Genomic DNA, 15945 nt, shown 5'->3' on the forward strand with positions numbered 1-15945 from the left:
TGTCTGTCTACTCTGTTGCGCACAACCTGCTGCAGCAGAAATGAAAGGGGTTAGCCCCGAAGGTTTTAATAACTTATTATGATGACCTGTCTGGAACTGAAGCAGGAATGGTTAGCATATGTCTAGGTAATAATATAAAACCCAAGCTAAAGTAATGCAAATATAATACTAAAACACAACTTAGAACTAGGTCTACTTATGTAGGCTACTAGTCCCACTAACGAGTTTGTTTATTTGTTTCCCCGACCAGCGCGGTAAAGTGCAAACACATCAGAAACAAGACGACTCTAGATAGGGCTGAGCTCCGCTCTGGTAAGGTTAAATGGCGGATCATTCACGAGAGGATTTTGAGATGCACAGATTCCCAAATGAACGCATATCCACAGATTTTGTTAGAGTGGTGAAATACATTAACACCGCTGACATTATATTAAGGAAAAAGCTCAAGTAGCTCATTGTAGCCAGACGGACCTTACATAGGCCTAAATTAGGACTTTAAAAAATATCGGCGCAAATTATCGGCCAGAATTCTGTTATCGGACCGATAATAATATTTTAATTTTTTCACTTATCGGCCAATAATATATCGGCCGCCGATATATCGTGCATCCCTGTTGTTAGGCTTATGTCATTCTGATTAGTAGAAATGTCACATGCAGCCATGCCTAAATTTATTACACATGTATTAGAGGCCACATTAATTATAGGGTAATATATTATAATATTCAGTATTCATTATTGAATGCTTATAAAGCTGGAATGATGTTTCCCTATCATCCTATTTTTAAAGCAGGCATACCTGTGGGCATGTAATTGGGCTACAGGTTTTCTTCAGGAATGGCATGTTTGAACGGGCACTGCACTAGTATAAATAACACAGACAGCACAGACTCCACAGCCATACACACACACATGCAGCTAAACACACAGTACGTTCATACAGTAAGTGGTTTATATTATTTTGTCTAAATTTGAAAAGCATGCTTCACTTCTCGATAAATGGTGCATGGATGGTGGTTAGGACATAGAAACAAACACAACAGCTGAAGCCTGGCTGAACTTCCTGCAGTCTCTAAGTAGATGATAAAGCCATTGTGGTGACTGTCAGTTCAAATACACACAAACACAAATGTACATACAAACACAGGTGCTACATTGACAAGGGAATGGGACACTGACAAATCAGGGGTGGCCATGCATGTATACAGTGTGTGCATATAGTATATACAGTGCTTACTGTAAGTATTCACAGCGCTTCACTTTTTCCACATTTTGCTATGTTTCAGACTCATCTTAAAATGGATTCAATTCATTTTTTTCTCATTAATATAGACACAATACTTCAACACTCCACAAAAAAACAGATGTTTGGAGTGTTTTGGATATTTATAAAAAAAAAAATATTGAAAATAAATATACTGAAATATTCAATTTTTACAAAAGTATTCAGACACTTTGTTATGACGCTTGTACTGTAATCGAGCTCTGGTGCATCCTACTTCTATCAATGGTCCTTGAGATGCTTCTACAACTTGATTGGAGTCCACCTGTGCCTAAATTAATTCACTGGACATTATTAGGAAAGACACACATTTCTTTATATAAGGTCTCACAGTTGATGGTGTATGTCAGAGTGAAAACCAAACCACGAGGTCAAGAGAATTGTCCGTAGACCTGCGAGACAGGGTTGTGTGAAGATACAGATCTGGGGAAGGATACAAGAAAATTTCTGCAGCATTGAAAGTGCCCAAGAGCACAGTAGCCTCCATCATTCTCAAATGGAAAAGTTTGGAACAACCAACAGTCTTCCTAGATCTAGCCGCTCAGCCATACTGAGTAATCCGGGATGAAGGACCTTGGTCAGACAGGTAACCAAGGACCCAATGGTCACTATGAATGAGATCCAGAGTTCCTTTCAGAGGATGAGAGAAGCGTAAAGAAGGACAAACATCAGTGCAGCTCAGTGCCTGGTTTCTTCCACACACACCGTTGGGAATTGTAGCCAAATAGTTCAGTCTTTTTATCAGACCAGATGATTTTACTTCTCATGATCTGAGAGTCATTCAGGTGCTTTTTGGGAAACTCCCGGCAAAACATGGCTTCCATCTGTACACTCTACCATAAAGGCCTGATTTGTGGAGTGATGCACTGATGTTTGTCCTTCTCATTCATAGTGACCATTGGATCCTTGGTTACCTTCTTTTTTTATATAAATTTACAAAACACTCCAAACACCTGTTTTTTGTGGAGTGTTATGTGTAGATCGATGAGAAAAAAATGAATTGAACCCATTTTAAGATGAGTCTGAAACATAACAAAATGTGGAAAAAGTAAAGCGCTGTGAATACTTTCCGTATGCACTGTATAGTCTACATGCATACATACAGTGCGTGTACAGTATATAGCATATATAGTCTACCTGCATATATATATATACAGTGCGTGTATATTGCATATATAGTCTAAATGCATATATATATATATATATATATATACAGTGTGTGTATATAGCATATATAGTCTAAATGCATATATACTGTACAGTAGTCTAGTGTGGGTAGAATGTGGCGTTGACACAAAAGCTCACATCAGTCCTCTCTGAGGCTGTAATGTGTACTCAGGGGCCGACTACTCACTGATGACGATGGCGATTTGTGGTTGTGTGGTCGTTCCAGTTTGATGCGAACATCTGTCTTGGCATCGGGGCCCTTCCCAGCCTCAGGAGGCTGATTCCTATTGGATGCTACATGCACACAGGCAAAGGAAGAAACCCTAATCAGCCTATATGACATAAAATAACATAAGAGGACCCCCAATAACAATCGGTTCCACCTAGCTCAAGTTGCTATACCAACTGCCCCATTATCATATCAATCTAAATTTACCTAATTACCTTACCTTACTCTTATTGCCATACATTGTAATGGTTGTATGCTGAAATAAGATTATGTCAGTAAGCCATTTGGCCATGCTAGTTGAGTTGAGGTGTATGGATTTTGTGTGTGCTTTTGTGATCAGTGGCTGTAAAATAATTTTTAGGCTAAACTGTGCTGCTGTACCAGGAGAGTTCCCCCTGCTGGCCGTGTTGGTACTGCTCCCGCTGTCCTCCAGCCATGTGCTGTATGTGAATGAGTCCCTCTTATGTGGCGTCCCAGCAGATGACAGGCTCTCCTGCAGAACACGCACACACACACACACAAAGACAGTCAAACCAGAGGGACTATATCACAGAGAGAAGGTAGAGTGCACTCATTTGCTCTATCAACATTTAAACATATGCAAACACATGCACATGTGGCAGAGACAGACAAAAAGCCACCCCCGCAAGACGAGCAACAAAAAAAGACTATAAAATAGTTTAGCACTCTCTCTCTCTCTCTCTCTCTCTCTATCTCTCTTTCTCCTTCAGTTTTTTCTCTATCTCTCACACACAAACACACACACACACACACACACAAACAAAAACATACAAATGCAGACTGACACAGAAATAACCCATCTGCTTCAGTGCACTAAATCCACATTGCAGACTCTCCCTGCAGATACAAAGGCTAATGCATTGTGTCAGTATTGTGTGTCTGCACTCACCATGCCCGTGTCATAGTCCTCGGCGGCCTCGGTCTCCTCCACTACACTGGCGAAGCTGCTGGCATTAGACGAGGAGCGTGACAGGTCCTGTGCCTCTGGGATGGATGGCGCCCTGCAGCACAGGGCAGAACTGCACACATGGATTACTCCTGCACTCGCACTTTTTTGTAATGTATGTATTACTAGGAGCAAAACGTATAGATTTTTAAGTACTTTTACTCAAATGTCCATACTTTTCCAGGTTTGAAAAACAGAACATCGTAATTTCAGACTTTGCAGACCTGCGTAAGGACCCTATCATCCCGCTTTCAACAGCAGCATTGCACTAGCAAGCCATACCCGACACAAGGTGGCTGGGAGGGTAGCAGGTTTAGGATGCCACAAGCCCCCAACATTGCAACACAAACAGCAAGTTATGATGGAGGCTGTTCAGATCTCAGGTTAACTTTATAGACTCGGAAATCAGAACGGTTTGTTTTTAGAGATGCCTCATCTGCAGTAATAGGAGATTGCACATGTACAGTTTTACTTATGTGAGCCCCAACTCAAGGTTCTGTTCTTGTGGATCTCACCTGTTCTTGGCTGTGACCACCTCAGGTGAACTCTGACTGGAGGAATTGTCTGACTTGGGGTCCTGGGAGGCATGGCCGCTGTCAGGGGTTTTCTGTGTACTTGGAGAGCACTCCCTGCTGCAATGACACAGACACACCATTAGGTGGCAGCACAGACACAAGGTATCTGTCTGCAGAATGCCGCTTGCTGCAAAGGGAGGGGAGAGGGGATTCAAGCTAGGAGGAAGCTATGTTAGTTAGAGTGGTTAGGAATCCTGTTTACTGCGCAGCATCTAAAACACTACTAGGTTACAGTCACCTACAGCAATGGACATACCAAGCTCTGTAGACACTTAGGGGTTACACTACTATGCAGGATGCACTTCCAGGCACTATGAGTCAACAGCACACTGAAAATGTCTTTTTAAATAGCTGTTATGAAATCATATATGGCTTTCACTACAGCATATATGACTTCTAAACATCTCCTCTACAGTCTAGAGAGGGGTGTTATAGAGGAGGCTTGTCTATGCTGGTTTCTATTGGGCAAACTCTACTTGTTTGAGTTTGAGGGCTCTGGTACTTTGAATGGTCGATGCTTAGCCTCCTAATCCTCAGTCTGACAGAGGGCAGAGCCACACACAGCACTGTCCTGTCCTCTGACCACACCGCTGCAAGCCTTCACACACACACACACACACGCACGCACGCACACACGCACGCACGCACGCACGCACACACACACACACACACACACGCACAGAAAGAGATGCTCATACAAATGTGCACACAAACACACAGATACACACACACACACACACACACACACACACACACACACACAGACACAGAGGGAAAGTAAGACTTTAATGTCCACATGTATAATCTGACAAGTAAGACTGCTTCTCTGGTGCTGACAATACATCTAAACGATGTATGTAGAACAGACACATACTGTACAGCAAACACGTACAAACAAGCTCAGAGTACAGGAGGAGGCAGCGAGAGTATACAAATTGGCCAATTTGCATGGGAACTGTAAACACAGCAGGATTCGATAGCAAAACATATGCAAAAATATGCATGCGGACACAGTGTCTCCCTCTCTCTCTCTTTCTCTCTCTCTCTCACACACACACGCACACATACAAATAGAAATACATTCAAATCAGGGCTATCATTAAGTGCTCAATTGACCGGTGCATTGACAACACTTTCACAGCATCTGTCAACCATCACACACTCCTCCGGGAGACAGCTGCTGCATGCTCACCTTCGCTCCTGCACCTCCTGGATGTTCTCAATACCGATGGCACTGCTCCTTCGGGAGCTGAAGGGACCCGACTTCTTCCGGGTCGGGCTTTTCCCCGGAATGATAAGAGACTGCAGGAGACATTAAGAATGTGAGTGAGCAAGTAAGACTGCGTGTCTACACTGAGCCAACCCTCTGATAATATTACCCTTTTAGCTGTTTCACAGCTCTGCCACCATCTTATAAATAACTATAACATACCTACCAGATATAGTACCTTTCATGTTAATTATTTATAGATTAAGCCTATTTGTGATGTTATGTTTTATTCTGACTCTTACTTTTCTGAGTGTATGTCACTGCACCTGCCCTAACCCTCACTGACACAAAATCAGCTGGAAAAGTGTGTGTGTGTGAGTGTGAGTGTGAGTGTGTGTGTGTGTGTGTGTGTGTGTGTGTGTGTGTGTGTGTGTGTGTGTGTGTGTGTGTGAGTGTGTGTTCTCCTCTGGCACAGAGCTTTGATGCCCATGTACAGGATCAGGCTGAAAGAGCCTCCCTGTGCCAGTCAGAAAACCAGTGAGAGCCAGAGATGAAAGATGAGAGGAAACTACTGGCAGCCAAAGAGGAGCTACTCCTACTGTAAAGGACTCTTTGTTCTCAGCCTACATGGATTGAGTGCTTTTTGCCTTAGAAAAGTAATTTTTTTTACCATGCATATAAATAAAATAATTAAACGGATAACATAAAGTTCCTTTGAAAAGGGCTTTGAACAACACTATCTCTTTTGTTTCATGTTTTGCTTGAAATAAAACTACTGAAGTAGCCAACATGTGAAAGATGATAATTGAGCACACTACACATTGGTGATTGCACAGAGGTTGACGACACACTTCACACTAACACAAAACAAAAGCACACCTGACACATCAGGAGAGGGAGTGGATGGAGGAACAGCGGAAGCATGTGTTTGTCTAGACCTGGGGAAGCTAGTCGCTAACTCTCAGGAAGGATTTACTGACAGGGTTTATAAAAGGGAAACACTTTAAAATATTGTTTCCACATCCGTAAAGACTGGGTGTCCACAGCTATGGTTAGTGGTTCTGTGGTGACCTGTGGTCTCTCAGGGTCTGTTGGAGGGCAGGGTGGTGTTTTACCTCACCCTAGGGCTGGAAGGACACTGCCCGTGTTTGTTTGACATGTATACTGTATGTGAAGAAGAGAGGGTGAGATAGGACCAGGCACATCATTTTTTATTTATTTTGTTTTATCTTTTTTTTTTTGGATGCGGTTGGGCACTTTTTCCAAAACGAAAAAGGCAGGATTTGCTACATTCCGCGCTCTGCTGTCGGCAGTCCGATCCACTGTGATTAAAACCCGTCCTACACGGGCTGACATTTTTAGAGCAGCTTGTGGAAGGAAGTGTGTGTGTGTGTATGTGTATGTGTGTGTTTGTGTGTGTGTGTATGGTTTAAGTTCTTTGAGGTTGGGATTCAAGAAAACTCACTAGAGGAGACATGGCGTTGTGTCAGTAGTACATGCAAAGACAGCGAGAGATGTAGAGATGATGGAGAGTGAGTGGGTGGGTGAGTGGGTGAGTGGGTGAGTCGATGAGTGAGTGACTGAAAGTAAGTAAGAGTTATACATGAACCTCTTCTATCGTTCCTATGCCTATGGCGCTGCCTCGACGTCCATATTTACTGGGACTTTTCCCTGGGACAAGCAATGACTGAATCACACAGAGAGAGAGAGAGAGAGAGAGAGAGAGAGAGAGAGAGAGAGAGAGAGAGATGAAGGGTGAGAGAGAGAGGGAGGAGGAGAGAGAGAGGAGAGAGATTACATGAGACTTCATGCAGCAGGTTATGTCATAAATAAAACAAAGTACTGTATAAACCATGGCTGGAGCGCTCTCATAAAGCACGCATATTAGAGAGAATAACAAACATGACACAAACGCAGAAACAGCAGAGTGGCAGCAGCCACGAGGGAATGGGGGTTACGGGGGCGCAGCACAGTGAGACGCGAGAGAAACGAGGTGGGGCATCACTGGGACAGGAAGTTGACTCAAAGCACTAGGACCTGCGTGACAAGCTGAGGTAGAGGAGGAGGAGGAAGAGGACACAAGGCACAATATTAGACGAAACAGGAGGCTGGTTAATGAGGCAAAGGACACTCTCAAACAGAGCAGCACGCCAGTCGGACATTAATCACGCTTTTAAAGGACGCCGCAGAAGACAAATCTTCTGCATTTTAAGACTGCACTTTTAGAACTACTGTGTCCTTGTTCCCTTTGAGGTTTTATTCCAGTTAATGGTGTGATTTATCACAACATATCCTACTGATAGCACATGAATAGCATGTATTCGACTGATAGCACATATTCAATCCTATTCACAGAGATGACTTGTAAATCTAGCCCAGTAGCCCATCCATTAGCATGGTGAAATATAATATTAATAATATTTATGTTACCACATCAGTATATTACAGCAGAAACTAAACACACACAGTATAGGTGATCATCAACAGTATAATTGCAATATATTTTATTTTCATGTGAGATACTGATATGCACTCTGAGTTATATTGAATGTTATAGTAGTAGGTGACTTTCCACTTGCCACTTGCTTTCCAAGGTCAAGGTCACTAGAACTGTGTAAGACACAGGGGCACTATGCGATCATGAGCAAATGGTAGATTCAGCATCTGCTATTGACCACAACAGTGACATCAACGACACACTACACACCAGAATAATACACCAGTACCCCACTGACCACACCGCTGCAAGCCTTCACACACACACACACACACACACACACAGAAAGAGAGACACACTACACACCAGAATAATACATCAGTACCCCACTCATCAGTATGGTGACAGCACCTCTGGGAGCATATGTTAAAATAAGAAAACAGCTGAAGGTCACACACACACACACACACACACACACACACACACACACAGACACACACACACACGTCTGCCCCTCACCCCCCCAAAAAAGGGAGCAAAAATGGGCTTCCAGTAGCGTCCAGGTCCCTTGAGCCACCCGGCTGTCCTTTAGAGGACTTGCGCTTGACGGAGCGGCACATAGAGACAAAGTGAACGCAGCATAGCGCAGAAGCACATTGAGACAGAGTGAACGCAGCATAGCGCAGAAGCACATTGAGACAGAGTGAACGCAGCATAGCGCAGAAGCACATTGAGACAGAGTGAACGCAGCATAGCGCAGCGGGCAGGACGAGGAAGTCGCTGGAGAGGAACGCAGAGCAGCCGGCTTTAGCTGGCCCAGCAGCCTCTCCTCATTCCTCATACTCACCCTGATAAGGCACCACTGACTGACCGGACCCAGGAACTGTGTGTGTGTGTGTGTGTGTGTGTGTGTGTGTGTAGGTGTGTGTGTGTGTGTGTGTGTACGTGTGTGTGTGTGTGTGCCTGTGTGTGTGTGTGTCTGTATCTTGGCACACATGTGCACACCAACATAATCTTTGGTATAAAGACAATCATACAGTTGTGCACACACTAACACAACTAAGACCTAGAAGCATACCAACACACTCTTTGATATGGACAGAGGCACGTTTGGGCAAAAACTTAAAGCCGACTAGTGCACATATAAACATAAACATACAAACACAGACAAAAGCAGACATGTCAACATACATACAGTACAAAAATACAGGATTAAAAAAGGCACAGAATATACAGCAATCAACCAAAAAACAGCATGCATTAGACACACACACATAGACACACACACACACACAAACATACACACACATTCAGGCAACACAACCACAGTCACACTTCCCAACGCAGCCAGACTATGCAGGTGTGACTGTGTTGACTGGAGCTTAGATGAAAGCTACTGGAGACCTGGGGAGTCTCTGGCATTTATTTCTCAAAGCACCACTCTATTTGCAGCCGTGCCACCCCAGAGTGCCTCTCGACCGCCTACAGCAAAGTTGGATGGCTGTGTAGGTACACTCGAACACACACACACACACACACACACACACACACACACACACACACACACACACACACACACACACACACACACGTGCACGCCCACACACACACACACACACACACACACATACCTTCTTGCATCATAATCAAAACCTGGCCACAGATCGCGGCCCTCGAGGCAGAGGACAAGTGTGTTTTGTTCTCATTCTTCTGTGCGTGCGTGCGTGTGCGTGTGTGTCTGTGCGCGTGTGTGTGTCTGTGTGGGTGTGTGTGGGTGCATGTGTGTGTGAGCAATGAGCATACGGCACTGGGTTCATGTTTTCAAATTCTCATCGCCTCTGGGAAGCATGCAGCGCATTCCAGCTCTCTAATGTTCACGCTACGCATGCACAATTAACAGCCATCTAATACAAACACACACACACACACACACACACACACACACACATAAATAAACATACTGGCTTGCACACACACACACACACACACAGACACACTCTCTCTCACAAACACACACAAACACACACACAGCCACACAAACACACACACACACACACACACACAGACACACTCTCCAGAGTTGTGGTTGCACATTGACAGGCACACTGTAAGGCACAGGAGCTGATGAGGGAGGCGTGGGGGGGGGGGGGGGGGGGGGGGGGCTGTACGGAGAGGGATGAGGAGGAGATTGGGAGCGTGCTGGGCTGTCTCTCCACATGACCAACAGAAAATGAAAAAGACTCGTTGCAGATGTGAGCTAAATCTCAATATGCCCTGAGTGAGTGGACACAGACTTTCTGCTTTTTAAAAGCATTAGAGTGAGGAGGTGGTTTAGAACGGTTTAGCATCATCGCACGGCTACAGCACCAGGCTAGTCTCTTATCCTCTACACAGCACCCTGGTTAGCTCTGCTGCAGCTACTGGGCATCAGTTACCTGGTGCCTACAGGCAGACTGGTACGGTGTGTGTTGTGGGTGGATTAATTGGTTGGGGGGTTATTGTGTGTGTGTGGTTGGGGGGGGGGGGGGGGGGGGTGGCACACCAGTGGTGTGGTGGTGGGGTCAGGTTTGGACAGGGGCTTCATCCAGGTCAGGTGTCTTCCAGGTCAGGACTCTGCTGCTGTGTGAAACACCAGGAGGGGTTGGGGGTGGATGAGGGGTCTGGTGTAGGAGTGGGGGGGGGGGGGGGGGGGTCGGGTTGAGGGGGTGGGGGGGGGTACTACTTACTAGCACAGGGACTTTGGGGGTCTCTGGTAGGCTGTGGATAAAGCTTCCGCTGTGACTAGTGGAGACTGTGGGCGGCTTCTTGCTACTGAGGCCCATGGCGTCCATTGACTGGCTTCTGCTGCGGATCACCCGCTACAGAGAGAAACGCAGAGATGGAGGGGGGTTGAGCTGCCGAGGCGGTGGGTGGAGGAAGCCCAGAGAGGGGATGAAAAGGGGGGCGGAGGAGGGGGGGGGTGTTGGTGGTGCTGAGATGGTATGGGCTTGGACAGGGACAGGCTCCTGCTTTGAAGAATAATAAAAAAAATCACCGAACCCCACCCAAAACACCCAAAGAGCTTCCACCGCACTGATCCTCATGGGCAAAACAAGTAGCTCCCCAAAAAGTGTTCAAGTCAAGACTCCTTGAGACAAAAGAGAGACAGAGACATTTAAGCGAGCCCTTGAAAGAGAGAGAGAGAGAGAGAGGGAGAAGAAGCACCAATGTTAAAGCAGCAGAGCAAAGCTAGCCTGCGTGGACATGTTTGGATAAGGCACACAGAGGCATGCATGAGGGAGATCGGAGTGCGCCAGCCTGGCAACAGGGCGAGAGGCCCTTCAGGCATTTTCACTCGGGCAGGAGCGAAGCCAGCTAACAGGAAAGGACAGGGCAGGACAGCTCAAAGACAGTACTGCTCTCCAGACAAGACTCCTAATGGATATTGATGAAGCCGTTTGCTGAAATGTCCTGGGTACATATTAGGACACATTCTAAGTACTCCCGGCATCGCCCTATACCACACACAACCTCTGATGTAACCAGCGAGAGAAAGGGCTCATAATCTCAGTAATCTATTTTAGAAAAGTGAGCAAAGATTGACTGGAGAGACCCATCATGCTGTTTCCATAAATAGCCAGAAATCATGAAAATCAGAGAGAGAAGATTTGACGAATCTGTAAATAGGCAAGAGGTTGATTACAAATAGAGTTGGCCACAAACAGCATGTTCTCTGGAGTGCCTGAAATTAATGAACAGTGACTAATTATGAGTTACACTTGCAAGTAGTGACAATTCTAATCGCCTATGAAATATTATATGAACACATCACACACATAGTCAGAATATGACAACCTGAAAATGGGTCATTTATCTTCCTGGTAAAATCTCTGCTGGGAATATCAGTAATTGACACAATATCACTGTGCTTAACAGTATTTGCACATTCATAATTACCACTAATAATAATTAATGGGATATTAATTAAAGCCATTAAGGTTTACAGGAGGGTGAATAGATTCCCACAAGAGCTGAATGAGCATCGCTGTGCAGGGGTAAGAAGTAGCGTAGCACTGCTTCCCCAGTCATTAGAGCTAGCCATGATGCTCTATACAACTTTAATGAGGCTAATTTGTTTCAAAATAGGATGATATCCCAGTCTCTCCATTTTGAGACTATGTAAGACAATATGAGGCCCATGCTGTTCATGGCTGGACATATCAGTAACCTAGCAGCCACCTTTCAGCGTTGTAAGACAGTTGGATGTCGGATGTCCCAAGCAAACCGTTAGGTCACCCTAAAGAAGCGTTGAGAGGAGGCCCCGTCACCAAGAGCAGGATGGGGTGGGGGGTGTGGGGGGTTGTAGAGGGGGGATTGGGTTACCTTGAAGGACTCGAAGAAGCCCCCTCCTCCCCCGCTGCCATTCTCCAGCTTCTCCTCCTCGCCGCCCAGCCCCATCATGGCCTGGCTATTGATGTGCAGCTCCTCATACAGAGTCTCCAGCAGGGCTGTCCTTGTGCGCTCCTGATAGACACACACATACACACACACACGCACAAACACACACACACACACACACACACACACATACAAAGGTAATGTACACTCTCTGGTGAAAATTGCTGGTGAGACAGAAACATGTATACACAGACACACACAGCAATTTTCTACCCCCCACCCCCCTTCACAAACAGACACATACACACTTTAACTCTCTCTCTTACACACACACACACACACACACACACACACACACACACACACACACACACACACACACACACACACACACACACACACACACACACATACACACACACACACACACCAAGCACTTCATGATATGACCCTTCCCACCCTAATTATGGTTTCACTCAGGGGAGGTCTTGAGGGCTCCAATTATCAGAGATGACTCACCTCTAGCTTGGCAAACTTCTCAGCCTTGTAGCACGCATACTCCGCGTTGATGAGCTTGGTGAGCAGGAACTCGAGAAACTCCGGTCCCTAAGCAACAAGCGGGCGACAGATGAGACTCTCTCCCGGGGATATCAGACTCACGCTGGCCGTTAACACCGCTTCGCACAGCAGGAATTGGCCACTCCGCTAAGAGGGGCCCATAATTCCACTGGCTATTCCCCAGGGTTTTTTATGCTGCACTATGAAACCATTAGCGGCACCATCTCTCAGCAGGACATCCCCGGCTAACAACACACACAGATGTCCCATAATACCAGTGGCTAGGCCCCTGGCTTTACTTTTGTGTGACCATGAAATTATTTAGCAAACAGATTAAAATGGATAGCAGATTACAGTCATTTGGACTTGGGTTATGTATTTTATTGATGTCTGTATGATGCAAAAATTGAGCCCATATTTTTTTTTGCCATGTTTACCACTCAGACTGGACTAAATCACTGCCCCAGAATCTGACTACTACTACTGACTACTACGATGAATGCATCCATATTCTCCCCCCTTTGTACACAAACAAAGACATTAGTAAAGGTAGACACACTCACTTTCCTAAAGACGGCCGGGTCTGGCAACGCGGGGCCGAAGAACGGGACGTCGTCCCTGGCTGTTACTGACACCTAGAGAGTCCAAGACCAGCACAGGTGATGAGACAGAGAAGAAAACAACTTAATGATGTTTTTCTAAACAAAGTTCGGGAGGAGCCTTCGGGATGATTGACAGCAATTAACTCACCCACTGCCGCCGCAGGGCAGGCCTATTTAAGCCGACCTCCTTTTCCATACGTCACACGCTCCGACGTTCGCAAAATCATCCCCCCTCCTCCCCCTACTCCTCCATTTCACCAACTGCCCTGTTACTCATCCTCCTTACACAGGGGGGTGCAAGCGGTCATCGCTCTATCGCGATGTCCGCTCCAGGCACTCCAGGACCACCGACAGCTACCTTGCCAAACACGCACTTCTCCCATACATTCTAGTCTAGCTGAAGCAATCATATAGAAGGGCGAACTAGTGAAATGATGGTCAGCTAATGTGGTAAAAATAAATCAAATTATGGCCCTTCAGATTTGTACACAAATACATGTACATGAAAAACGTGTCATATGGTAAAATAGTATGTTTACAAATGATGGTCATTATGGTGATACAGCTCTCCTAAAAATATCTTTATTACATACATGCATGAATCACAGTGTGTTATTCTGTTGATTTAGTGGGGGAGCTACCTTGTATAGCACGTTGTCTGAGCAGGGGTTCTCCACCTGCACCACGACGTAGGCATGCAGGAAGTTGGAGGCAATCATGTCGGGCACGAAGGGCGTGTTCTCGTCCTGGAACATCACGGCGACGATGTCGTTCCCGATGTGTCTCTTCCGCTGCAGCTGTGGAACAGCGCGACAAACACATGCCGTCACCATCGGCAACCGCCACACCCCACGGAGCACTACCGAACTAAATGATTCATTGAGCCGCCACGTAAATAACTCCAAGATGTTTGCTCAAGAATGCTTATCAGCTCCCTGAGATAACTCGTCAGAGCAGAAGGAGCAACAGAAGACGCCTTGGGAGTGTTACAAGTTCATTTTCACCTTATCTACAAAATCCCTTGTGTAGTCAAACCAACACAATACATCTTTTTTGTTCGACAATTTACCAATTCCTGAATAGATCTGTGCACCCACACCATACACTTTTATCAAAAGCAGTTTTTGGAGTGTCTGTGTGTGTGACGCATTAAGAGGGCCTTGTGTAATATAACTCTCTGTGGGTTAGGCCAGTGACGAGCGGGGCTATTTTAAGGCTCCGTCTGTGCATTAGGAGAAGTGCTGAGACTGGGATCCTACTGGACAAGGCTCACTACACACTTCCTGCAGGGAGTGGGTCTCCTGGGGTGCTTAACCAGGGAGAGAACACATCATCAAGCTGAATAACTAAACAGAGGCTGTTTACGAGGGGCTTATAAAAGTGTGCTTTCCTCTGTGTTACAGTATGTAGGATGCATGTGTGCATGTGTGTATGTGTATGTGGAGGGATGTAGTGAATTATTTAGGTGTGAGGATGGGCATGCAAGTCTCTTCATGAGTGTGTGTTTGTGTGTGTGTGTGTGTGTGTGTGTGTGTGTGTGTGTGTGTGTGTGTGTGTGTGTGTGTGTGTGTGTGTGTACAAGAAGAGCTTCAGGCTAAATGGTGATCCTGTATTTCTAAGCACTCAGTTATACACAAGTATACACTCACACACTTAAACACACACACACACACACACACACACACACACACACACACACACACACACACACACACACACACACACACACACACACACTGGTGGTGAGACAGAGAAGAGTATGTGGTAAACAGGAATAACTGAAGGATGGATGCTGCCTCATAAATTAGTCTAAATGGATCGATAGTTTAGTTCTCATGGGAGGCATGTGTGTGTGTGTGTGTGTGTGTGTGTGTGTGTGTGTGTGTGTGTGTTGGTATGTGTGTATGCATGTCAGCAAATATGTGTGTATGCTTGTATTTATGTTAGCATAGTGTGTGTAAGCATGTGTGTGTGTGTGTGTGTGTGTGTGTGTGTGTGTGCGTGTGCGTGAGTCTCTCTCAACTCAAGTGGTGAGATTTGCATTCCCAAAGGAGAGGAGCATGTGTACTAAAAAAGCCCTTTCTGATTGACAGTGCCTCATCAATCTGTGGGCACACAAACTGAATTTTAAACAGAGATGTGAGAATTTGGCACAACCTCCACAGATTTCCTTCCAAACCTCTCTGTCAGTTTGGTTAAAACTAAAGGCAAAACCCCGTAGTCTGGGGAAAAAGGGAATTCACCAATGCACAGAAAGCTAGTGTCACTGTACCGCCATTCACCAATCAAGTGTGTGTGTGTGTGTGTGTGTGTGTGTGTGTGTGTGTGTGTGTGTGTCAATGTAGCATAGAGGGACTATCCACCTGACTACACAACTGGTGTATCAAATGGTCCTTATAATTCAAAGAGTACAAGTGCATTTGTTATGTGTGTGTGTGTGTGTGTGTGTGTGTGTGTGTGTGTGCGCACCTGCTGCGTGTCCCCTTCCGTGTACGGGAGCTTGGTGGACACATGGAACATAATCTCCTTGTTGTGAAAGTT

At 45.6% G+C, this 15945-nt stretch overlaps 1 protein-coding gene across 12 annotated transcripts in view; it reads right to left on the minus strand.

Annotated features, from left to right (window-relative positions):
* The window catches only part of rap1gapa (RAP1 GTPase activating protein a), a 113762-nt gene that overhangs the window by 12412 nt on the left and 85405 nt on the right, over positions 1-15945 (minus strand). For 6 of the 12 annotated variants that reach the window (XR_006032924.1, XM_042098565.1, XM_042098555.1 and 3 more), the window contains 13 exons: positions 15874-15945; positions 14046-14201; positions 13366-13437; positions 12764-12850; positions 12230-12370; positions 10594-10725; positions 7040-7117; positions 5413-5522; positions 4723-4818; positions 4161-4277; positions 3589-3718; positions 3060-3171; positions 2637-2743 (listed from right to left, as the gene is read on the minus strand). The exon at positions 15874-15945 is cut by the window's right edge and continues 58 nt beyond it. Coding sequence is in view for 11 of the 12 variants with exons in the window: in XM_042098565.1 (XP_041954499.1) it covers positions 2637-2743; positions 3060-3171; positions 3589-3718; positions 4161-4277; positions 4723-4818; positions 5413-5522; positions 7040-7117; positions 10594-10725; positions 12230-12370; positions 12764-12850; positions 13366-13437; positions 14046-14201; positions 15874-15945 (1410 nt within the window). In the remaining variant the exon portion in view is untranslated. The remainder of the gene's footprint in view (positions 1-2636; positions 2744-3059; positions 3172-3588; positions 3719-4160; positions 4278-4722; positions 4819-5412; positions 5523-7039; positions 7118-10593; positions 10726-12229; positions 12371-12763; positions 12851-13365; positions 13438-14045; positions 14202-15873) is intronic. The other 6 variants (XM_042098560.1, XM_042098556.1, XM_042098557.1 and 3 more) reach the window with 6 other exon arrangements.

Source organism: Alosa sapidissima, chromosome 7 (assembly GCF_018492685.1).
Source record: "Alosa sapidissima isolate fAloSap1 chromosome 7, fAloSap1.pri, whole genome shotgun sequence".
Taxonomy (NCBI): Eukaryota; Metazoa; Chordata; class Actinopteri; order Clupeiformes; family Clupeidae; genus Alosa; species Alosa sapidissima.